Here is a 27,221-nt window from a genome sequence, read left to right as displayed (position 1 = left end):
CCTCTCTTTGCTAAATTCCTAGCTCATTCTTATGTTTGTCTTTTCCTCTTACCTCACCGTTATTATTTGTGGGGGGCTTCTATCCAACTTTTTGGGGTATTTCCTCTGGAGGCAAGAAAGGTCTTTCTTTTCCCTTCTAGGGGTAGTTAGCTCTCCGGCTGGCGCGAGACGTCTAGGATCAACGTAGGAACGTTCCCCGGCTGCTGGTATTTGTGGTGCTAGGATTAGTTATATGGTCAGCCCAGTTACCACTGCCCTATGAGCTGGTTTTCTGTATTTACTGACTTAGCATTATTCCTGAGACCCTCTGCCATTGGGGTCATAACAGGCAGCTCCGGTCCCCGCAGCGAGCGAAGCCGCGGCCCTAATACCACCACCGGTTGCCGCAGAACCCGCTGTTCCCCTCAGCCAGTCGGACACTGCCACTAACACAAAAGCCATAATGCCCTTCTCTATGCCGTACCTGCCCGGAGCGGCCTGGCTCCCACGATACTCTGGGGAGTCGCATACATTCACTGACTTTAAGGAAGGGCTCTGCAGCCTGCTCGAGTTCTATCCCCTGACAGAGCCTCAGAAGGTTCATATGATAACCGGCCAACTCCTTGGGGCGGCTCTGAGAGAATTGAAGTCCTGGCCCGCCGAGGATAAGGGAACTGCACAACAGATTTTTGCAAAGCTTAAAGCCACCTTCGATACTCGCACTGCTACAGAAATTAAACTGACTTTCTATGGATGCAAACAGAGACCGCAGGATAGCTTACGGGACTATGCCCTTAATCTCCAGGAGGCGATGTGGGCCATTAAGCAGAGTGACCCCGGCAGCATGCAGGATGAGGATAAACTTCTGAAGGAGCGGTTCATTGAGGGGCTCCTGTGCAGTCACCAGCGGGGCCAATTGCACTTCCTGGCCATGCAAAATCCAGACTTGACTTTTGCGCAATTCAAAGATAAAGCTATCCAGGCATTGCAGGAGCGACAGCCCAGCCGCGCAATACCACCCAGGCGCCCCGCTCTCACATACCACCAGGAGGTGGCATCGGATACCCCAGTTGCCGCGGGGGCCGACGCCCAGAGCTTCGAGGACGACTCCCCTTCAGGACTCCGTCTTCAGATGCAGGAGCTGACCAAGAGCGTAGCTGCCCTAGCCCGGACGGTGCAGTCCCTACAGGAGGCCCCCAAAGAAAAGATCCAGCTAGCCTCCAGACCAGAAGATGTCCCCTGGACGCGACAGAAGAGGACCCCACCGACCAGAGGCCGGGACAGCGATCGCTTCCATCAGGACGGACGACCCATCTGCCGCCGCTGTCACCAGGTGGGCCACATTGCAAGGTACTGTCCTTTAAACGAGCAACCCCTGGGGCAAAGGGCCAACCCCCAGGAGTAGGACGGTCAGGCCCGCAGCATTGGAGAACCAAGTATATTGGAGGACGACCAGTTCTCCCTGTAGTGGTTGATGGAATCCCCTTGAACGCTTTGCTGGACACCGGTTCTCAGGTGACGACTATACCTTACGTGCTTTATAAACGGTATTGGGAGGACACTGATATTACTCGTGGCCCTGACGATGATTTCACCATAATAGCCAGTAATGGTCAGCCGTTGCCACAAGTGGGGTATAAGGAGGTCACCATCAAGGTGGGGCGGGTGGAATTGAAAGCCCAAGGGATTGTGATTGTTGATATTGATCGTCGAGAATGTAATCCCATGATGACTCTTGGTACTAATGTTATAGAAAATTGTCTTGCAGAAGTTATTGTTTTGTTGCAACAGGTGGCAGAAACCGCTGGCCACAGTGAGCAACGTGCCCTGCAGAAGGAAATCAGAGCTCTGATGCAGAGACAGCAGGTAGAGCTGACTGGTGGTGAGATTGGTCGTGTCACTGAGTGATTCAAACCCCATCGCGATACCCCCCAGGAGTGAGATGTTAATATGGTGTCGGGCAGCCATAAGCCTCAGGGGTAAGGACTACCAGGCCTTGGTAGAACCCGTATATTCAGACAATAGGCCCACTGTTCTGACAGCCCGGGGGGTGGTCGACGTCCGCCAGGGGAGAGTGCCCGTACGTGTCCTCAATTGTGGGGAGGAAGAGGTTCACCTCACCAAGTATACCACGCTCGCCAAACTGTTCACTGTCAATAATAGTGTGATACAGACACCTGAACCCTTGGTCCCGTCAAACGTGGCGGAGAACAAAGGTTCTGCAGAGCACTCAAAAGACTGGTGTCGGGAATTGCATGTGGGCACTGACTCTACCCCATCCCATCAAAAGCAGGGGGCCTAAAGGGTGGTACACGAGTACGAGCAGGTATTCAGCAAACACCCCTTAGATTTTGGGCAGGTGAAAGGGATCCAACATCATATCCCCACGGGAGATCACCGACCCATAAAAGAGAGATATCGCCCTGTACCCCAGCTCATTACCAGTGTGCCAAGGACATGTTGCGGGAAATGAAGGAGGATAGGTGGTGAGAGACAGCTGTAGCCCCTGGGCAGCTCCGTTAGTCCTTGTTAAAAAGAAAGATGGTACAATGAGGATGTGTGTTGATTATAGGCAGTTGAATCGCATTACACATAAAGACGCATACCCACTGCCCAGGATAGAGGAGTCTCTGGCTGCCTTAAAATCTGCTAACTACTTCTCTACCTTAGATCTCACCAGTGGGTACTGGCAGGTTCCTGTGGCAGAGGCGGACAAAGAGAAGACAGCCTTCACGACCCCAATGGGTATCTGCGAATTCAACTACATGCCCTTCGGATTGTGCAATGCTCCCGGGACGTTCCAGAGGATGATGGAGTGCTGCCTGGGACACATGAACTTTGAAACCGTGCTGCTGTATTTGGATGATGTCATTGTCTTCTCTAAGACCTACAAAGACAATTTGAAGCACCTGGCCGAGGTGTTTGAAGCCCTGTCCAACTTTGGCTTAAAGGTGAAACCGTCCAAGTGTCATCTGCTGAAACCTAAAGTGCAGTACCTGGGCCATGTAGTGAGCGCTGAAGGAGTGGCCCCAGACCCCGACAAGGTCACGGTGATCAAGGACTGGCCAAAGCCCAGTGACCTCCACGAAGTCCGGCAGTTCCTCGGGCTGGTAGGCTATTACCGGAGGTTCATTAAAGACTTCACCAAGAAGGCCGCACCCTTGCAAAACCTGTTGGTGGGCCAACCAAAGAAGACCAAGGGGAGGAACACCCCCTTTGATTGGAACGAGGAGCTGGAGGAATCCTTCACTTGTTTGAAGTCGGCACTGACGGGAGAAGAGGTACTGGCTTACCCTGAATACGACCAACCGTTTGTGCTGTACACAGATGCCAGAAATGTGGGATTAGGAGCCGTGCTGTCCCAGGTCCAGAAAGGCAAAGAAAGGGTGATCGCTTACGCCAGCAGGAAACTCCGCCCCACGGAAAGGAACCCTGACAACTACAGTTCCTTTAAGCTGGAATTCCTTGCCATCATCTGGGCAGTGACAGAGAGGTTCAAACACTACCTGGCCTCCGCGAAATTCACCGTCTTCACGGATAACAATCCGCTAACGCATCTGGATACTGCCAAACTCGGGGCCTTGGAACAGCGGTGGATGGCCCGGCTGTCCAACTACGATTTCACCATCAAGTACCGGGCAGGACACAAGAATGCCAATGCCGATGCCTTGTCCCGAATGCCCAATTTGCCAGAGACGGGAGAAGACCCGGATGCACTTGAAGAGGTGGAGCTGCCTGCATTCCATCGCCCCAAAGCCACTCAGAACTCTCATCATGTGAAGAACAGGCACGGGAACCAACCGGATGCCACACTGAATCCCCTGCCCCATCACGGGTGGGCGGAAACCCAGGATGGTGACCCCGCTGTCCGTCGGGTGAAAGAGCTCTTGACGCAGGCAGGGTTGCATCCCGGCCCAGATGATCCACAGGAAACCCAACAGCTGTGGAAGGGGAGAAGCAAACGGTTTATCCACGATGGCAAGCTGTGCAGGAGGAGCATCGACCCACGTACTCATGAATTGGTGTGGCAGATAGTGGTGCCAAGGCGAGATGCGCCCATGGTTCTGGGAGCCTACCACGATGGAGCCGGACACTTCGGATGGAGGAAGCTAGAGAGGCTACTCCGAGGGAGGTTCTATTGGATTGGCATGAAGGGAGCCATTGAGAAGTGGTGTCGGGAGTGCGGTCCATGTAGCCTACGCAGGAAGGACCGTGGCAGCCAATGGGGTCCCCTGCAGCCTATCATCACCAAACGACCTCTCGAACTGGTCGCGCTGGATCATGTGAAGTTGACACCTAGCCGGTCAGGCTATATCTACGCTCTTACCATCGTAGATCACTACTCCAGATTTTTGGTGGTCGTACCTGTCAAGGATCTAACGGCCAGGACTGCCGCCAAGGCCTTCCAGCAGTACTTTTGTAGGCCCCATGGCTACCCGGAGAAGGTACTGACCGATCAGGGACCAGCATTCGAAGCAGAAGTGTTCCAAGAGTTCTGCCAACTGTACGGGTGTAAGAAGATCAGAACCACACCGTACCATCCTCAAACCAATGGGATGTGCGAAAAGATGAACCAAGTGGTGATCGACTTATTGAAGTCCTTGCCCGTGGAGGAACGGAACCTGTGGCCGACAAAGTTGCCTGACTTGGTGGATATATACAATCACATTCCAGTAAATTCCACCAACTGCACTCCAGCGTACCTGATGCGAGGAAGGTCTAGCCAGTTACCCGTTGATCTGGACATGGGGGTCCTCATCCCTGAAGATACCTCGCCGGATGCAGATTGGGATGCAGAAAGGCAGCGAAGGTACCGAAAAGTACAGGAGTGCATAGAAAGAAGTCTCGCCCAGGCTAGGCAAAAACAAGAAAGGGACTACAACCAGCACGCTCCTGCGATTCCCCTGTCACCTGGTGAGCAAGTACTTAAGCGAAAGAGGAGACTACACAAGCTCGATGACCAATGGGAAGCGGAGCCGTACACCATCCTGCCATCCGATTTCGACAACATGAAGGTCTGTCTCATCAGCAAAGACAGAGGGGAGACCTCGACAGCGGTATCCAGGGATCACCTTAAGGTCTGCCCCGATAAGTTGAGAGAGAGGGACACGGCCCCAGGAGTCTCCCCGCCGGTGGAAAAGGAGAAGATGATCCATACCGTTCTTGGTGACTTTCCCCAGTCCTGGACTCAGATAAATCAGGCCATCGTGGTACCTGTTCTAACATTTCCACAGCCGGACCCACCAGAAGCAATGGTGGTACCAGATCATCCGGTCCCGCAACCTCAACAAGCCCTACCTGAAGATGTCATGCCAACCGTTGAACCGGCAAATCCTCCCTCTGCTATCGGTGAATCTGCTGTACCCACTGTTGGTAGCAGCAGCTCTGAGAGCCCCAACCTGCCAGTGCTACCCAGACTCACTAGAAGTGTAGCTAGAAGACCGTGCACTACACCAGCGGTAGCAAGAATAGCGGGCCCTGTTAGGCCAATAGCAACCCCTGCGCTGCGACGGTCCACACGCAGCACTCAGAACCAAACTCCCCTCCGCTACAAAACTTGGAGGTATTAATGAGGGCTGCTATTTAGTTGAAAATGTTTGTATGCATATCTTTTGTTACAGGTTTTAAAATGGACAATAGGGTAATGGACGGTGAATTGCTCAAAAACTTTCAAAAGGGGGACCCCTTTGTTTACCCGGGGTCCCCGCTGTTTCAACCACTGAACTGAGAGTCATAAACTGTGCATGACCTAACTTTCGCAACGTTCAAGAGTCCTCACCTCCCATAAAGGGAAGCACTGTTATGTTTAATTGTTATGCTATTTCAAAATTTTGTGTGTTTTCTGTTAACATGTGTTGTTGTTCTTGTTTTCCCAGTCCAGGAGTACTGGATTTAACCGGGGGGGAGTGCAGCGCCCCAGAGTCCTGGTCGTTGCAGTACTGTGGCTCCGCCACTATGGGGAGCTATGGTACGTCTGATTGCACTAAGGAGTTTCTCTGACCAGGTAACACTCACACTACACTTCACACTCCGGCCACCAGGGGGGGTGGTTCTATCTAGTAGGCCACTCCTCACACTCTGGTAAAACTGGGGGTTGGACAGGAAGACAGGGAGAGAAGTAGCTGGGAAGAGCTAGTGAGAGGACCTGTCAGGGATGGGATCCTGGCAGACTCCTCAGAGCAGAACAAACCAGTGAACAACGGGAATACAGTAAAGAGGAATTAGGACCAGAAGGAGTCGTGCTGTTAGACCGAGGCAACATCCTTCTGAGGCACAAACAGTCGGTGGCCGGAACGCCGAGCAAGTAAGAGACTTTAAGTACTACTGCAAACCACGGCCGGACAGCCAATTATAGGTTGGCTGTCCCACTTAACACCTAAGCAGACAACGGAGGCAGCTGTGGGAGAGGGGCGACTCTAGGGTCCCGGAAGAACTCCAGGCCTACCCCGTCATACGGGTGCGTCCTACCATATCATCTGGGGGACGGAGAGAACGAATATCAGAGACAGACAGAAACAGTTGTGAGGACTATCCCGGGAGCTCAGCAGGGAAGGACTACAACACACAGCGCTAGAAGGTAGACACTGATTCCCACCTGTAAAGAGATGTGATGTGCCTTTGGACCGGCCGGTCTCTGACAGCCCTGTTGACAGCGCTCTGGACTGAGGACTCTAAAACCTTCAGTAAAGAGGTAAAGAGACTACAACCTGGTGTCCTCATTATTTACTACGACCTACACTGCACCGCAACATCATCCCATACCTCCACCTTTATTGTACGCCCCACAGCAGGGTCACGGACCGGGTCTAGCCACCGTGACAACCCCAGAGCAGAGACTCAGAGGCCCGGTACCGGGTACCCCTCGGCCCTGCGGCAGTGGGGGCGCTACATGACCATAGTACCGTATCTGGACGACTTTCTGATAATGGCGAGATCGGAGAAGCTCCTCAAAATAGACTGCAGCCTCACTCTTTCCATCCTGCAGGATCTGGGGTGGATTGTGAATTGGAAAAAATCCTGCCTGGTCCCAGATTCCAGGATAAAATTTTTGGGGGTAATATTAGACTCCAAACTAAGAACATCTTTCTTTAAAATGCGCGCGTGTCCTGCCTCCCATGACGTCACGGCTTGTGATTGGTCGCGTCGCCCATGTAGCCGCGACGCGACCAATCACAAGCCAGAACGTAATTTTAAAATCCTGAAGGACCTGAAATTACGTCACGGCTTGCTGTGATTGGTCGCGTCGCGGCCACATGGGCGGCACGCGACCAATCACAAGCCGGGACATCACGGAAGGAAGTAAACGCGCGAATTTTAAGCAAAGAACGCTGCCGGTTCCCTCCATGAGGTCCAGGCTGCGTCGGAGAGGTGAGTATAGCAATATTTTTTATTTTAATTCTTTCTTTTACACATTAATATGGATCCCAGGGCCTGAAGGAGAGTTTCCTCTCCTTCAGACCCTGGGAACCATCAGGGATACCGTCCGATACTTGAGTCCCATTGACTTGTATTGGTATCGGGATCGGATTGGATCCGATACTTTGCCGGTATCGGCCGATACTTTCCGATACCGATACTTTCAAGTATCGGACGGTATCGTTCAACACTAGCCAAGAATCAAGTAGCAGATTTCTTGAGCACAACGTGTGTACACCCCGGAGAATGGGAACTGAACCCAGAAGTATTCAGCGGTCTGTGCCAGAAATGGGGAACACCTCAGGTGGACCTTTTTGCCACCAGGTCAAACACAAAGACCAGAGCATTTTTCTCGCTCAATCCTTTAGACGGAGCCACTGCAGTAGACGCCTTGTCTCAGTATTGGGGGGAAGGTCTCCTGTACGCATTCCCGCCTCTTCCTCTGATACCGAAGACACTCAGGAAGATACGAGACGAGGGAGCAACTGTAATCCTGGTGGTTCCCTTTTGGCCAAAAAGGAGCTGGTTTTGTCTGCTATCCAGAATGTCAACAGAGAGACCAGTATTATTACCGAACAGGGAGGACCTTCTTCTACAAGGGCCGGTGTTCCACAAGAACCCAGACTCTCTTCACCTATCTGCTTGGATCCTGAATGGCAAACCTTAAGATCCAGAGGCCTGTCAGAAGATGTCATTACCACACTCCAGGCAAGCAGAAAGCCGGTGACTTCAGCGATTTACAACAAAATCTGGAAGCGGTATTGTTCCTTTCTGGGAGGAGTTTCTGTGGATACTTCGAAACCAGACATTACCAGAATCCTCGACTTCCTGCAACTCGGATTTAACAAGGGCCTTCGGCCTAGTACTCTAAAAGTACAGATTGCAGCGCTTAGTGTCTTTTTTGATACATCACTAGCCTCCCATCCCTGGATAGCAAGATTTTCCAGGGCCACACAGAAAATGAGGCCACTTGTGAGGAAATCAATTCCTCCTTGGGACCTAGGGTACTGTCACACAGTGCAATTTTGATCGCTACGACGGCACGATTCGTGACGTTGCAGCGTTGTATGATTATCGCTCCAGCGTCGTAGACTGCGGTCACACTTTGCAATCACGGCGCTGGAGCGATGCCGAAGTCCCCGGGTAACCAGGGTAAACATCGGGTTACTAAGCGCAGGGCCGCGCTTAGTAACCCGATGTTTACCGTGGTTACCAGCGTAAAAGTAAAAAAAAAAAAACGTACATACTCACCATCTGATGTCCGTCAGGTCCCTTGCCGTCTGCTTCCTGCTCTGACTGAGTGCCGCCGTACAGTGAGAGCACAGCACAGCAGTGACGTCACCGCTGTGCTCTGCTCTCACTTTCCGGCCGGCAGACAGTCAGAGTGGGAAGCGGACGGCAAGGGACCTGACGGACATCAGATGGTGAGTATGTACGGTTTGTTTTTTTTTACATTTACAATGGTAACCAGGGTAAATATCGGGTTACTAAGCGCGGCCCTGCGCTTAGTAACCCGATGTTTACCCTGGTTACCAGCGAACGCATCGCTGGATCGCTGTCACACACAACGATCCAGCGATGACAGCGGGAGATCCAGCGACGAAAGAAAGTTTCAAACGATCTGCTACGACGTACGATTCTCAGCAGGGTCCCTGATCGCAGTAGCGTGTCAGACACTGCGAGATCGTAACGATATCGCTAGAACGTCACGAATCGTACCGTCGTAGCGATCAAAATTGCACTGTGTGACGGTACCCTTAAACCTGGTCCTTAACACGTTGTGTAAAACCCCGTACTTGTTATCAGAAGATATGGACATAGCCAATCTCTCCTTTAAAACTGGCTTCCTGATTGCCATCACGTCAGCTAAAAGGCTGGGGGAGATGCAGGCTCTTTCCACCCAGAACCCATATCTTCAGATCTTTGATGACAGGAAAGTCTTAAAATTTAACCCAGCCTTCCTTCCCAAAGTAGTGTCCTCAACCAATATAAATCAGGAGATAATCCTTCCCTCATTCTGCCAACACCCTAGAAACACTAAGGAAGGGGTCTACCATAACCCTTGACGTTAGGGAGACTGTTCTAAAATATCTGGGGGCGACGGAAAGTTGGAGACAGGACACTAACTTGTTCGTACAGTAAGGTGGTCCAAATAGGGGTTGTAAAGCAGCAAAATCAACCATTGCTAGATGGATTAAAACCATGATAAGCCTAGCATATACAGACCAAGGGAAAGATCCCCCCGATACTCTTAGGGCCCATTCAACACGAGCTATCTCTACATCATGGGCAGAAAAGGGGGGGGCCTCAGCTGAGCAAATCTGTAGGGCGGCGACTTGGACCAGTCTTTCTACCTTTGCTAGACACTATAAATTAGATGTCGTATCAGATCAGCTAGCTTTTGGTAGAAAAGTATTACATGCAGTAGTCCCACCCTAGTTAAACATCCTTTGGTATTTCTCCAATGGTGCTGTCAGGTGGTGAACTGGAAAACGGTAATTAGTTCTTACCGGTAATTGTATTTCCAGGAATCCACCTGACAGCACTACTAGTTCCCTCCCACCAGGGGTGGATTATCAGAGGGTCAATATGGGTGGTAGCCCAGGGCCCAGTGGTGTGGGGGGCCCTGAGCTACCGCACAGGTTGACCCTCTGATAATCCGCCCGAGTGTGACTGTGAATGCCCGCCGGCATTTATGTGCCCCCGGACCCGGTGGGCAGAGAGAGGGGGCCCGCATCGGGCCCCTTCTCATCTGCTCACTGGGCCCCTTCCGGCGCTGCGGCGGTTTCCTATTGACGTGCGGGCGTGCGCCCGCACATCAATAGTTAACAACAGCCGCCAGCCAATTGAAGGCTGGCAGCTGAAGTCGGCCGCAGCGCACACGTCGCCGGCATCTGACGTCATTGTCAGTCGCCGGCGAGTGTGCGCTGCTGGAGGGAGGGAGCTGCCTGGAGCGCTGGTAAGGTGAGGAGATGTTTGGTTTTTTTTCTTTTGTTTTGTTTTTTTGATAAGCTAACGGTGGACACACTGGGGCAATGCTGGAAACACTGGGGCAATGCTGGAGACACTGGGGCAGATTGCCGGACACACTGGGGGCAATGCTGGAGACACTGGGGCAATGCTGGAGACACTGGGGTAGATTGCTGGAGACACTGGGGCAATGCTGGAGGACACACTGGGGCAGATTGCTGGACACACTGGGGCAATGCTGGAGACACTGGGGCAATGCTGGAGACACTGGGGCAGATTGCTGGACACACTGGGGCAATGCTGGAGGACACACTGGGGCAGATTGCTGGAGACACTGGGGCAGATTGCTGGACACACTGGGGGCAATGCTGGAGGACACACTGGGGCAATGCTGGACACACTGGGGGCAATGCTGGAGACACTGGGGCAGATTGCTGGAGACACTGGGGCAATGCTGGAGACACTGGGGCAATGCTGGAGACACTGGGGCAGATTGTTGGAGACACTGGGGCAATGCTGGAGACACTGGGGCAGATTGCTGGACACACTGGGGCAATGCTGGAGGACACACTGGGGCAGATTGATGGAGACACTGGGGCAATGCTGGAGACACTGGGGCAGATTGCTGGACACACTGGGGGCAATGCTGGAGGACACACTGGGGCAATGCTGGAGGACACACTGGGGCAATGCTGGAGGAGACACTGGGGCAGATTGCTGGAGACACTGGGGCAGATCGCTGGAGACACTGGGGGCAATGCTGGAGGACACACTGGGGCAATGCTGGACACACTGGGGGCAATGCTGGAGACACTGGGGCAGATTGCTGGAGACACTGGGGCAATGCTGGAGACACTGGGGCAATGCTGGAGACACTGGGGCAGATTGTTGGAGACACTGGGGCAATGCTGGAGACACTGGGGCAGATTGCTGGACACACTGGGGCAATGCTGGAGGACACACTGGGGCAGATTGATGGAGACACTGGGGCAATGCTGGAGACACTGGGGCAGATTGCTGGACACACTGGGGGCAATGCTGGAGGACACACTGGGGCAATGCTGGAGGACACACTGGGGCAATGCTGGAGGAGACACTGGGGCAGATTGCTGGAGACACTGGGGCAGATCGCTGGAGACACTGGGGCAATGCTGGAGACACTGGGGCAGACTGCTGGACACACTGGGGCAATGCTGGAGGACACACTGGGGCAGACTGCTGGACACACTGGGGCAGATGATTGCTGGAGACACTGGGGCAATGCTGGAGACACTGGGGCAGATTGCTGGACACACTGACGGCAATGCTGGACATACTGGGGCAGATTGCTGGACACACTGGGGGTAATATGCTGGAGACACTGGGGCAGATTGCTGGACACACTGGGGGCAATGCTGGATACTCTGGGGCAATATGCTGGACATACTGGGACAGATTGTTGAACACACTTTCTGGGGGCAATGCTGGAGACACTGGGGCAATGCTGGATACAATGTGGGCAATGCTTGACAATTGGACATACTGGGGCAGATTGCTGGACACACTGGTGGTAATATGCTGGACACACTGGGGCAGATTGCTGGACACACTGTCTGGGGGCAATGCTGGACACACTGGGGGCAATATGCTGGAGTCAGACACTGGGGCAGATTGCTGGAGACACTGTCTGGGGGCAATGCTGGAGACACTGGGGCAGATTGCTGGACACTGGGGCAATATGCTGGACATACTGGGGCAGATTGCTGGACACACTGGGGGTAATATACTGGACACACTGGGGCAGATTGCTGGACACACTGGGGGCAGGACTGGAGGCATGGGCAGAATGTAGACACGGGGCATGATTGGAGACACGGGGCAGAATGAAAGACATGGGGCAGGATTGAATCATGGGGCAGGATGGATACGATGGAGACAGATGGGGCAGGATGGGGAGATCATATGGGGTAGAATGGATACTCATGAGGGCAGGATGGGAGAACATATGGCTGGAGCCAGGAATGAGACACACGGGGCCAGGGTGGGGAATATTATTACCATAGGGGCTAATTAAGGGATATTATTACTGCAGTGATGTATTTATTTTATTTTTTGAGTATACTGTTTTAATTGGGGGGGGGGGGGCGGTCCTGTTACTGTGCAGAGTGACACTATATCGCCTTTTTGTCTCCATGTGGTGTAATGTAGAAGTTGTAAAAAATTAAGTAATGTGTTCTGCAAGCAGAGCTCGAGATAACTGTGTTATTTCCTGCAGAAACGAGTCCTGGCTGGAAGAAATGATGGCAGTCTGTGCTGGATGAAAGATGAAGGACTTCACCTAGAGACGTCACTGGTGAGTCAGTGTTACCTATACACTGACACTATACACTGTATACAATATACAGAGGTCCTGTGTACAATGTCACGAGTGATCACTGTATTACCTATACATTATATACAGAGCTCCTGTGTATAATACCACCAGTGATCTCTGTATTACCTCTACACAGACACTGCACACACAGTACAGATCTCCTGTGAATACTGGCACTTATGGTGATAGTATTGTGTTTGTTTGTTTTTTAATTACTGATCAGTATTGTAGTATTTAGTAACTATGTGGTGGTAATATGTGGTCTGGAAATGGTGTTGTGGTATTTGTCCCTTGCATGTGCTATTTGGTCACCAAGTGGTGGTAATATGTGGTCTTGACATGGTGAAGTGGTATTTGTTCCTTGTATGTGATATTATTCGATCACTGTGGTTGTAATTTGTGGTCTGGTCATGGCGCGGTGGTATTTGTTCCTTGTATGTGATATTATTGGTCAAAATATACCTAAATTGTATTGCAGATTTGAACAAATATTTAATAGGTTACAGTAGAGTAGGGCCCGGCCATTTTTCTGGTTAATCTGGTTCGGGTGTCACATGACCCCCATCACATGACCCCCATCACATGACCCCCGTCAAATGACCGGGGGGGGGGGGGGGGGCACAGTGTCTGAACAGCCCAGGGCCCTGGCTACCCTTAATCCACCCCTGCCTCCCACTGCAAGTTTATACTATTAACTAATGTGATGTAACATTGGTGTATAACTGTTAATAAACTCTCTTTTTGCATCCATCCAGATGTGGTACTTAGAAAATCACTGGTGGGTGGAGTGGGGAGGGTCCTTTTAACCGCTTGTTGTTCCTGTCCCACTGAGGGCAAGAAGGACGTCCTCCAATGGTGCCGTCAGGTGGATTCCTGGAAAATACAATTACCGGCAAGAACTAATTACCGTTTTTTAATAATGTGTGTGTGTTTTATTAACTATTTCGTACTATTGGATTAATAATGGATAGGTGTCATAATTGACGCCTCTCCATTATTAACCTGGCTTAATGTCACCTTACAATAGCAAGGTGACATTAACCCTTCATTACCCCATATCCCACTGCTACACGGGATGGGGAAGAGAGAGGCCAAGTGCCAGAATAGGCGCATCTTCCAGATGTGCCTTTTCTGGGGTGGCTGGGGGCAGATGTTTTTAGCCGGGGGGGGCCAATAACCATGGACCCTCTCTAGGCTATTAATATCTGCCCTCAAGAAGGGATATGAGATGGTTTACTGTATGTAAACCATGTGTCATATCCTGACGGGTTTGTGAAGGAGAGAGGAAAAGCCGGCAATTGAATTACCGGCTTTTATGCTATCTAGCGCTGAATTACATATAAATATATACTGTATATATATATATGTGTCTCACGGACATATATGTATGTACATATATATATATATATATATATATATATATATATATATATATATATATATATATATATATATATATATATATACACACAGTATATATATATTTATACACATTCTATGTGCACATATTTATTCTACCTATTCTATTCTAACCTGTCAGTGTGATTTTACTGTACACTGCACTGAATTGCCGGCTTTTCTATAGAACACCACTACGTATTTCTCGCAAGTCACACGCATGGTCCGTGTGTAATCCGTAATTTTCTCACCCCCATAGACTTTCATTAGCGGATTTTTTACTGATGCGTAATATACGGCAGATAGTAGCCGCCCCATAGAGAATCATTGGACCGTGTGTTATGCGTATTTTCTGGACGTATTTTCTGCGCTCATACGTCCGTAAAACTCGCTAGTGTGACGCCGGCCTTAAGGGCACATGAAAGCAGCTGAGATTTGCAGGAAAACGCACAGTCTCAGCACCGGAGCCTGCATGGAGTGCGGGGATACCACCTATAACTTACCTATACATCATAGGTCACGAAGGGGTTACTCAGGAAAAATCAGATTTCCAGGTCATTTTCACAACACAATCAATGCCATAAAAACAAAATCCAAAAATACAACTTGAATTTTTTTTTCCTATTTTCTAACCATTCTTTTTATCATTCAATGTATTGGGAGCCTCTAACTCTTTGGCATAAAAGAATAACCCATAATGCAGCATTATTCTTCCCCTCAGATATGATGTGTAGTGATTGGGACATTTAAAACATTTACAACAACAAGTACATATGTTTGCTCAATTGTTCAAAATAGTGGAAATTGTGAAATTATTTTCGCATTTCCTCCCATCTTGAATAATTCTGGAATTAGTCGTGATTGAACTTGGTTGTTTTAAGTTTATCAATTTTTTCCAATACAATACAATTGTGTAACCCACAATGCATATTTAAATCCTTTACTGCCTCCTAGAGGTAAGAGCTCGTATTGCAGTCTGCTAAAGGTCACAAGCACTTTTCATGCTGTTGCAAAACTACAATTTCCAGCATGTCTGGATTTGACATTTTCTGCTTTTTACTTTAAAAAAAAAAAAAAATTAAAAACTTTCAAAAATAAATTTGGTTATCTAATATATAAAGCTGAATGTGTGTATGTATGTGTGTATGTTTGTCCGGGATTGGCATCTGAACCGTCGCAGCTACAGGCACAAAATTTTGCACAGTCACACGTCTGGACCCCGAGAGCGTCAAAGCTATGTTGTGAGGTGAAATTTTAACCCCGCGCTTTCCAATTCACCAAACAATTTTGCCCCTATCTACATAATGGGGAAAAAATGAAAGGAAAAGTGTTGGAGGCAAATTAACATCTGCCAGATGTGAACAAGGGGGACTTAAAGAATGAGAGCGATGGCGCCAAAGAGTATATACTGTACAGTTGCTAAGGTGGGGCCCCGACATGGGATAATCACCACACCACCACGGGGATATGAACACACACACAAAATGCGCCACACACTACCACGTACTCGAACACATATACCACCCTCAGCGCACATTTCACCACACATACACCAACCTCGCCACATAAAAGTTGAAACACAAAAGTCGCCGCTCAAAACTCGCCATGCGCAAAACTATCCACATGCAAAACTCGCCACACGTGCAAACCTCACCTCATGGAAAACTCGCCACACGCAAAACTTGCACACGCGGAAAAATTGCCACATGCACAAAAGTTGCAACACATGCAAAAGTTGCCTCACACAAAACTTGCACATACTCAAAAGGCACCACACATAAAACTCGCCACGCGCAAAACTCGCCATGCGCAAAACTTGCTGCACACAACTTGCTACACTAACCTGTCACATGCAACTCGACACACAAAAAGTTGCTACACGCATGTCGCCACACAAAACTCATCTCACAAAAGTCGCTACATGCATGTCGCCACACGCAACTCAACACACACAACTTGACACACGAAACTCGCCCTAAAACAAACACAAGTCTGGTATTATCCTTCAAAAATAAAAATCTGATTAATAAGCTGACAAACTACAAGAGCAACAAATGTACCATATAGGAATCCGTCAGCTGTCAGTCACATGACCAGTCTATTATGTGTATGTGTGAGCTAATATATACTGCCAGGGGGTGGGCTTACTGTTGGCTGGGGATTTATCAGGCTGCCAATTTAGCTTACAAATACTGAGGTAAAAATACTGACCAAATAACGTGTGAACGAGGTCTAATACAGGAGGAGATGACATACAGATATATACTATATACAGGAGGAGATGACACACAGGTATATACTATTTACAGGGGAGATGACACGCAGCAGGTATATACAGGGGAGATGACATACAGGTATATACTATATACAGGAGATGACATACAGGTGTATACTATATATAAGGGAGATGACAAACATGTATATACTGAGGTGAAAATGAGAGGTGTGAGGTGAAAATGAAAAGGTGTGAGTGCAAAATGAGAGGAGTGAGGGAAAATAGTGTAGTGATCGGAAAATGACAGATGTGAGGTCGAAATGACAAGTGTTAGGGGGGAATGAGAGGAGTGAGGGGGAAAATAAGAGGAGTGAGGGGGAAAATAAGAGGAGTGAGGGGGAAAATGAGAGGTGTGAGGGGGAAAATAAGAGGTGTGAGGGGGAAAATAAGAGGTGTGAGGGAGAAAATGAGAGATGTGAGGGGGAAAATGAAAGATGTGATGGGGAAAATGAGAGGCGTGATGGGAAAATAAGAGAAGTGAGTTGCTATAACTAACCACAGATATTTACTATGCCCAGGCAACGCCGGGCTCTTCAGCTAGTTATATATAAATAACAAATGCACTTATTTTCTGAGAAAAGGGTGGTGGTGTCTACCTCCGAGTGTTCCCGTGTCTACTCGGAGGTAGACACGGTAACACTGCGGCTTAAAAGATGCACTTGGCTTATTTAGTACAGCATAAACCAAGGGTTAAGCACAAAATAAACACGGCCCTCTGGGCAAAAACAGCAAAGTAAAACAAAACGGTAGCACAAGGTACAGTCCTTCCTCCTCAGGACACAAACCATGGGAAAATCCTCTCTCCAGACACACAACACCTCTGCTTCCCTTGAAAGCCAGCAACTAGACTATGTAACTCCTCCATCATGTGACTGATCACATGATTGTGACATCACACAGGTCCTGTCAGGCTCTGCAGGTTGAGATAAGATGAACATTCTCCTACCCACTCTATGGATGTCAATGCAGCGCCCCAGAGTCCTGGTCGTTGCAGTACTGATGCTCCGCCGCTAAGGGGAGTGATGGTACGTCTGATGGCACTTAAGGAGTTCACCTGACCAGGTATCACAGTCACACATTACACTTCACAGTCTGGCCTCCAGGGGGAGCAAAGGGTGCTATGTATTAGGCCACTCCTCACACTCTGGTAAAACTGGGGGTTGGATAGGAAGTTAGTCAGAAGCTGACTGGGTTGGAACCAGGCAACATCCTGTGGCAGAGGGTGTTGCAGGGGAAGATTCAGGGGGGTCCCTGTCAGGGGTGGGATCCTGACAGAGGCCTAGCGAACAGGAAAGAACGTTAAAGGGAACCTGTCACCCCGTTTTTTCCGTATGAGATAAAAATACTGTTAAATAGGGCCTGAGCTGTGCATTACAATAGTGTAGTTTGTGTACCCCGATTCCCCACCTATGCTGCCGAAATACGTTACCAAAGTAGTCGTTTTCGCCTGTCAATCAGGCTGGTCTGGTCAGATGGGCGTGGTGTCTTCCCCCAGATCTTGCTTAGTTTTCCGTTGGTGGCGAACTCTGCTTCAAGAAAATGGCCGCCGTGATCTCCATCTGCGCACGCGCGGCATCCCGCTGCCATTTTCCTGAAGCCGCGGCCAGCAGAGCGCCGCTTCTGCGCACGCGCGGCCAAAGGAAGATGGCCGCCCCCACCGATCACCAATGAAATAGCGCAAATCGCGCTCTTTTCACTCCCCTGTGCAGTGGATTCGGGACCTTGGATATGCGCACACCACTACGCCACCAACGGAAAACTAAGCAAGATCTGGGGGAAGACACCATGCCCATCTGACCAGACCAGCCTGATTGACAGGCGAAAACGACTACTTTGGTAACGTATTTCGGCAGCATAGGTGGGGAATCGGGGTCCACAAAATACACTATTGTAATGCACAGCTCAGGCCCTATTTAACAGTATTTTTATCTCATACGGAAAAAACGGGGTGACAGGTTCCCTTTAAGGAACCGCACCTGCACTACATTGCGGCGGTATCTCAAGATAGGACAAGAAGCGAGGTTTATTGTGGAGAAGTGAGAAACGAGATCAAAGCAAAAAGGAGAAAACACCAGTAGGAGTCGTGCTGTAAGATCGAGGCAACATCATATTGAGGCGCGTAGCCAGTGGCCGGAACGCCGAGGAAGTATTAGGCTCCAAGCAATACTTCAAACCAACGGCAGGACAGTTAGTTATAGGTTGGCTGTCTCACCTAAATCACCTAAGCAGACATAGGGGGCAACTGTGGGAGAGGGGCGACTCTAGTGTCCCGGAAGAACTCCAGGCCTACCCGTCATACGGGTGCGTCCTATCCATATCGTCTGGGGGACGGAGAAGAACATCAGAACAGACATAAGTTGTGAGAAAGAACATCAGAAACAGACACAACAGTTGTGAGGACTATCCCATGGTGCTCAGCAGGGAAGGACTACAACACACAGGCGCTAGAAGGTAGGCACTGATTTCCACCTGCAAAGGGAACTCTGGATGTGCCTTCGGACCGGCCGGTCTCAGACAGCCCTGTTAGCAGTGCTCTGGATTGAGGATCCTGAAGCCTTCAGTAAAGAGATAAAGAGACTGCAACCCCGTGTCCTCGTTATTCTTCGCGCCTCACACCACGCACCACCATCACATCTTTCATTGGACGCCCCTTAGCAGGGTCACGGACCGGGTCTAGCCACTGTGACAACCCCAGGACTGAGACAGAGAGGCCCGGTACCAAGTACCCCGCGGCCCTGCATCTGGGGGCGCTCCATCAACATAAAACCAGCCCATTTATGCAACTTTTAGTTTAAGCCTCACAACACTTTAGGGTGCTGCAGGAAAATACTCTGCTTTATATCACTGACTCCATTAAGCGTAGTGACTGATATCATCACCCTTTTCTCAGAAAATAAGTAAATATATTAAATATATTTATAAATAATTATTGCTAAACAAATAAAAAAAATTTAAAAAATCTAATAGAAAAATACAGTCAGTATTACTGCCTACATTAATTAGCCTACTTTCACACATCTGGTTTTTGTCGTCAGGCTCAATCCGGCTAATTTTTTTAAAAAAAGGATCCGGCGAATATTTTTTTTTTCCCATAGACTTTTATTAGTGCCGGATTGCAAATGACCTTGCATTTCATCTGGTTTTTGCCGGATAGGGCAAATCTGCCGTTTCCAGTTTCTGGAAAAAACGTCCATAGCAACGTTTTTTTTGTCTCCAGCGAAAAAGCCAGAAGCACCGGATCCGGCGCTTCCAGCTGTTTGCTAGAATGGACGCTTATGGGAGCCGGAAGGTACCGGATCTGGAAAATGACGGATTCCAGCGCCGGATTCCTTTTTTAAAACTGAGCATGCTCCAAATTTTTTTTTTATCCAATTATCTGGATATGCTAGTCAGATCTGTAAAAAAAAAACAGGTCCGTCGCATCAGTTTTTCACAATCTGCGCCGGATCAGTTTTTTCCAACATTCGCTGGATTGTGCCTGATGCAAAAAACCTGATGTGTGAAAGTAGCCTTATCCGAACTACTAAAATATCAGAATATTTATCCCACATAGTGAACGCCGTAAGGGAAGAAAAAATGTAAATGGCCGCGTCGCCTTCCCACAAAATCAACCAAAAGAGGTCAGAAATTTCTATGGACCCCAAAATTGGTAATATAAAAGTACAGCTTTTACTGTAAATTAAAAAAAAAGTGATAGCTCTTTGTAGACGAAGAGGAAAACTCAAAACCATAGAGGGGCCTGCTGGGACTCTGTCTCCCAAGGGCCCACATAAACCGGGAATCGTTACCACTCTCTGCAGTGTCATTTCAATCATTGATTGGTCACGTCCGCCCGCTCGTCCTACCATCCAGACCTCACACCTAGCGTCTTAATCACAGGTCCTGATCTGATTACTCACCGTGTTCTGATCAATAATTTATTTCCCTTGTATATCAGTAACACAGAGCGGAGGATTTCATTAAAGTAACAGGTCGTCACGTTTATAATGGATGTGAAATAGAACAGTCCATATACAGTGCTAATTACTGCCGTATATTATTGCATCACTATAATGAGCTCTTTATATTGGGTTATATTATATTTTTAAAGGCGGTATTATCAAACAATGTCTAAAAGAATGAACCATCCACATCACACGTGGCTACAACATTTGTGCAGTTTGTAAAATCACGTAGCAAATTTAGAAACGGTCTTGATTAAAAATCGTTTCGTGTACACAGCTCCTATGCATACTATGTGTCTCTATAGAAACAGACTACAAACAAACCCTGCATAGCCCGATCCTGAGATCATACTGCCTTCATCTCTCCCCCACGTCTTACTGATATATATATGGTAAGTGTTAGCAAGAAATAGGGTATAGATGACGAGATTAAACGGGTCTGTATCTATGTAGCGTCTGTATCTATGTAGCGTCTGTATCTATGTAGCGTCTGTATCTATGTAGCGTCTATCTATGTAGCGTCTGTATCTATGTAGCGTCTGTATCTATGTAGTCTGTATCTTTGTAGTGTCTGTATCTATGTAGTGTCTGTATCTATGTAGTGTCTGTATCTATGTAGTCTTTATCTATGTAGTGTCTGTATCTATGTAGTGTCTGTATCTATGTAGTGTCTGTATCTATGTAGTGTCTGTATCTATGTAGTGTCTGTATCTATGTAGTGTCTGTATCTATGTAGTGTCTGTATCTATGTAGTGTCTGTATCTATGTAGTGTCTGTATCTATGTAGTGTCTGTATCTATGTAGTCTTTATCTATGTAGTGTCTGTATCTATGTAGTGTCTGTATCTATGTAGTCTTTATCTATGTAGTGTCTGTATCTATGTAGTGTCTGTATCTATGTAGTGTCTGTATCTATGTAGTGTCTGTATCTATGTAGTGTCTGTATCTATGTAGTGTCTGTATCTATGTAGTGTCTGTATCTATGTAGTGTCTGTATCTATGTAGTGTCTGTATCTATGTAGTGTCTGTATCTATGTAGTGTCTGTATCTATGTAGTGTCTTTATCTATGAAAACAAGAACATAGGAGATGTATGCACAAAACGGTAGGAAAAATGTATTCACTCATTTCAAAGGAGATATTTTTTTTATATATAGTAGAAGCACTGGAGCAATAAGGAGATTAATTGCAAAGGTGGATATAACCTTTAAAGGGATCCAACAACGGATTGCATTAGTGCTCCCACCTGCGAAATATTACTGCATTAATCTGCAACTTTTAAATTTTTTAAGAAACTGTTCAAGCTTCTTCTGTGGAAAACTAACTTTAAGTAACTTTCAAGAAAAATTTGCAGGTGCCAAATTGTTGTAGAAAAAAATATGTAGAACCAATTGTGACCACCAGGTGGGGATAGTGACATTATGGACAAATGGTGCGTATTTTATTGCAGATTTCTTTATGGAAAACCTGTCGATTTCACGTGTGCAAATTCAGTCTATTTCCACTTCGAATTTTGGAAAATCTCCAAAATTCGGCATAATTAAAAAGCAGCTTTGATTCAACGTCGAAAAAAAACTAATGCTGGATATCCACACAGTGTATGCACACCATTAAAGGGGTTATCTAAACCCTTAATATTAATATTGATGACCTATCCCCATCAGTGGGGGAACGACACTGAGCACCCCCACCAATCAAGTTCAAGAGAATCAGCCACTACAAAGTGAACGGAGTCGCTATGGTCCGGCTGAGTTTGCTATTTACATCTGACCACCGCAGCGATTAACAGCTGATCAGTGAGGGCGCCGGGTATCGGATCCCATCTATTTCCAATGAACATTAGCCCAAACTGCCTCTTTAAAGTCCTTGCACCCTGAAAATGATGTCATAGCCCCGCACTCCCACTACAATTAGCTCTTTTTAAATGTTGGCGTCAACTTATATGGCACACAGGCTTTTGGGTCCCCTTTAGGCAGCCCTACGGTTACACCCAGGGGCCATTTCTACCTCCAAGACAGGTGGAATTGGGCATTATATTGAGATCTTGGTCTGCAAAGGGCCCATATATTCTTCACAGGTACCCTTTTCTGTCGGTGTGCTCCGGTTTCCTACCTCCTGCACTTTATAGAAAGACCTAAGTGCTCTCTGCTTCCCTATTTTTGCATAGACTGCAGTACATATAGTAAGGCCATGTCTCTTTTTTCGGAGGAAAATTTCCTTTTTTTTCAAACAGAAAACTCAACTCTCCTTTGTGATTGGATTTTGTAAACCTGAAGCGTCTTTAGATTAGAAGGTAATGTCCTACCCGTGATAGCTCACAATCTATAAGGTCATTACACAACTGATAGGAATACCTGGAAACATCGTAAAAACCGTCCACATCGGGTAATATCAGAGCAAAAGTGTATAGTAATGTAAAACACAATAGACGTAGTATAGAGTGACGGAATATTACTGCAGAACCTCAGCTCTAGGTCACAGCATCTTCAAAGGCGCTGTCCAGTCAGACGACATCGGTGTCCAGAGAGACACGAGATCGGTGTCCAGAGACACGACATCAGTGTCCAGAGAGACACGACATCGGTGTCCAGAGAGACACGACATCGATGTCCAGAGAGACACGACATCGGTGTCCAGAGAGACACGACATCGGTGTCCAGAGAGACACGACATCGGTGTCCAGAGAGACACGACATCGGTGTCCAGAGACACGACATCGGTGTCCAGAGAGACATGACATCGGTGTCCAGAGAGACATGACATCGTGTCCAGAGAGACACGACATCGGTGTCCAGAGAGACACGACATCGGTGTCCAGAGACACAACATCGGTGTCCAGAGACATGACATCGGTGTCCAGAGAGACACGACATCGGTGTCCAGAGAGAGACGACATCGGTGTCCAGAGAGAGACGACATCGGTGTCCAGAGAGATGACATCGGTGTCCAGAGAGACACGACATCGGTGTCCAGAGACACGACATCGGTGTCCAGAGAGACACGACATCGGTGTCCAGAGAGACACGACATCGGTGTCCAGAGAGACACGACATCGGTGTCCAGAGACACAACATCGGTGTCCAGAGAGACATGACATCGGTGTCCAGAGAGACACGACATCGGTGTCCAGAGAGAGACGACATTGGTGTCCAGAGAGAGACGACATCGGTGTCCAGAGAGATGACATCGGTGTCCAGAGAGACACGACATCGGTGTCCAGAGACACGATCGATGTCTGGTCAGACAACATTGTAACTGGTGAGATAACACATCGGTCTCCAGAGAGACAACGTCGGTGACCAGAGAGACAACATCGGTGACCAGAGAGACAACATCGGTGACCAGAGAGACAACATCGGTGTCCAGAGACACGACATCGGTGTCTGGTCAGACGACGTTGTGACCGGTCAGATAACATCGATGTTGGGTCAGATTACATTGATGTCCGGTCAGATGACATCGGTGTCCGGTCAGATGACATCGGTGTCCAGAGACACGACATCGGTGTCCGGTCAGATGACATCGGTGTCCAGAGAGACAACATCGGTGTCCAGAGAGACAACATCGGTGTCCAGAGACACAACATCAGTGTCCAGAGACACGAAATCAGTGTCCAGAGACACGATCCATGTCTGGTCAGATGACATTGTGACCGGTCAGATAACATCGATGTTGGGTCAGATTACATTGATGTCTGGTCAGATGACATCGATGTCCGATCGGTGTCCAGAGAGAACATTGGTGTCCAGAGAGACAACATCGGTGTCCAGAGACACGACATCGGTGTCCAGAGACACGATCGAAGTCTGGTCAGACGAGGTTGTGACCGGTCAGATAACATCGATGTTGGGTCAGATTGCATTGATGTCCGGTCAGATGACATCGATGTCCGGTCAGATGACATCGATGTCCGGTCAGACGACATCGGTGTCCAGAGACACGACATCGATGTCCGATCAGACAATACCGATGTCTGGTCAGGTGATATCTTTAGGATAGGTCATGGATATCAGATCGTGTCCGAACGGGGTGCAAAACTCATTGAATTTTTGTTACATTTCTGAAGCTGCGGATTTTCGCGCAATAAAAAAGCATTTCCACCAAAGTAGATGGGATTTATAGAAAGCTGATGTCCATTGGGCTTCTTTTTGACTTAGCCTAAACTGACTCGTGGTACGCGATTCAAATCCGCAACATGTCAATTTTTCTTGCGGGTCCCCTACGTTTTATGGGCGGATTTTGCTAATAGACTTGCATTAGATGTGAAAACTCTGCAGATAAAAAAATGCATATGCGTTTCCACTGCGGAAACATATCCAAAATATATGTACTCAGTACACGACTGCATCAATAAAGCAGCATCAAAAACCCGATAAAAAGGCATGCAAAAAAAAAAAAAGCACTCAAAAACGTAAGTTTACATAATAGGTGCAGAAATGGTACAAAAATCTGCAACATGAAAAACTCACCAAAAGCTCATCGTGGGAACGCAGCCTTACCATGATGTCTTCATACTCACTTTATTTCTTTGGGTATTACTTTAATTATTCCACATGTATTTGCCCCAATCGATCACTGGCGTGCTTTATTTAACCCTTTCCTGACCTCACACCCTTTGGGATCTATTTCCCATCACACAGTCGGCGTTTAGGTAACAAATATAGGACATAGATATCAGCGATTAACCGGTCATTTTCTCCTAATTGCCGAGCCACTTGTTTTATTATAATTTATCCCTGCCTTATGCTTTAGACAATTGAGCCTTAATATGTTATAGCAATTTTCCATGCTAGTTTGATATCTTGTACACAACAAACATTTATACATTAAATAATATTTTGTTAAAGGAATTTGCTATTGTCTGCCGTCCAACTTAACTTTTTTTTTTTTCTATCTTATCTATCTACAAACCAAATTATGATGCAGTAACACACTGTGCTAAAATATTGATTATGTGAAATGTAAATCACATTATATCCATAGAGAATATGATCTAATAAAATGTAGATTATTAGCTCCCAAATTGGCCAATGCCTGTTCATGCTTCATTTTATAAGAATATTCCATATGGAAGTAATGCAGTTTACATTTCACATATTCAATGTTTGCTTATATCTTGGCATATATGGGCTGCTATACACCTTTTTTTTAATATCTATTATATCTATCTTATGTCTGTCTATTTTATGTCCTCAGTGGTTAGCGAATCTAGACTGTGAGCCCCAATGGGGACAATGCCGATAATGTCTGTGGAATTAATGGCGCTGTAAAAGTGAGTAAAATAAATACGGTAAATCTACCTAATCATATCTAGTAGGGTGTAAAAATAATCTAAGGCTCCTTTATTGACCCCCACAAGCTACATTTTGGCTTTCTATGGAGAATTTTCTAAACCCAATTTTGATAAATGAAGGCACCTTATACTTTATTTTCTTGATGGATTGTGCTGCCTGGGATAAGTTTTTCATCCAATTAGGTTGCACAATGTTTATAGATAGATAGATAGATAGATAGATAGATAGATAGATAGATAGATAGATAGATAGATAGATAGATAGATAGAAAGAAAGAAAAAAGGAACAGCAGAGTATAATACTTATCTTCGGGTGCAAGGCCCCTAGACAATCTGTCCAATGATTATCCAAACTTTATAGAATTCCAAGAAAGAGGCAGCACTCCATTGTTTCAGTGGGAAGAAGTGCAAGATTTTAATTCAAATCTTGCACATTTAATCCTGCACATTTTCCCACTGAAACAATGGAGTACTGCCGCTTTCTTGGAATTCTAGATCGATAGATGAATAGATCGATCGACAGACAGACAGACAGACAGACAGACAGACAGATCTCCAGCAATGAAGCGCCTGTCATAGCTGACATAGGGAAAGTGAAGGGGGCTGGCTTAGCTTCTGAAATGAGTGAGACAGGCAGCCTTCTGCAACACGAACAGGGACTAGAAAATGCTTTCCTGCAGCAAAGATAAACCAAATGTGGAGATTTTGGGACACATGATCATATCCTCGGGCGTGCCATCAATAGATCATCATATATGATCAATTCAATTGATAGAGCGATATAAGATCTGCTATTTAGAAGTCTATGAAAATTGGTGATATATCATTCATTCAACAATTGTACATTTACCTTTTTCATGATCAAGATTATCTCCCGACTTTTTCAGAAAGCAGCAGTCCATAAAGAGGACGTAGTTCAATGCATTAATGGCCAGGCCGACCACCCCGGCGATCAGCACCAGCACAGCGTTTTCTGTCTTCTCCGGCTCGATAAACCTCTTGATGGCTTCCACAAGGATGCTGAACATAAGAGCGGTGGCAAAGATAGCGTTACCAAAAGCGCCAACTGCGTCCGCTCTTAGGAAGCCGTAGGTGTTCCTCTTGTGCCATTGAACACGACTATACCGGACGCCCAATAGACCAATTATCATAGAGATGAAGTGGGAAAGAACGGCAAAGCCATCGGAGGAGAGGGACAGGGAGTTCCCTATGTATCCTATCGCCAACTCTGCTATGAACAAGAAGAAATGGATCACGCACATGAGGATCAGGCGCCCGGTTCTGCCCGTGTAACGACCCATTACTGGACTCTTTCTGGTGCGCTGACTGAGCTGGGAAGGAGTATCTCTCAGTATGGATAACAGCTATCTTATATCTTACGCCAATCACAGTTTACAATGTGGTTTTATGACACTGTAAAATAATAACTTTGTTTTTTAACAAGCCATTAAAGTAAGGAGTATTATTACCTGAGGAAATGGGCAATGTGAGGGCTACTAGACTCAGGAACCAGGTCCATGTTATAACCCAGCAACAAATCCATTGATGTCACAACATTGTGTTCATAAAAATGTGAAGTTACATAAAACGTTAAA

General features: G+C 47.5%; 1 protein-coding gene across 1 annotated transcript in view; it reads right to left on the bottom strand.

Moving 5' to 3' along the window:
- The window catches only part of SLC30A10 (solute carrier family 30 member 10), a 60,366-nt gene extending 33,382 nt beyond the window's left edge, over positions 1–26,984 (bottom strand). Inside the window, exon 1 of the mRNA XM_077282251.1 lies at positions 26,477–26,984. Coding sequence (XP_077138366.1) covers positions 26,477–26,927 — 451 coding nt within the window. The 5' untranslated portion in view covers positions 26,928–26,984. The remainder of the gene's footprint in view (positions 1–26,476) is intronic.
- Positions 26,985–27,221: the final 237 nt, after the last annotated feature.

This window comes from Ranitomeya variabilis, chromosome 2, assembly GCF_051348905.1.
Source record: "Ranitomeya variabilis isolate aRanVar5 chromosome 2, aRanVar5.hap1, whole genome shotgun sequence".
NCBI lineage: Eukaryota > Metazoa > Chordata > Amphibia > Anura > Dendrobatidae > Ranitomeya > Ranitomeya variabilis.
The sequence above is the reverse complement of the archived record's forward strand: the minus strand, read 5'-3'. Positions and strand labels throughout refer to the sequence as shown.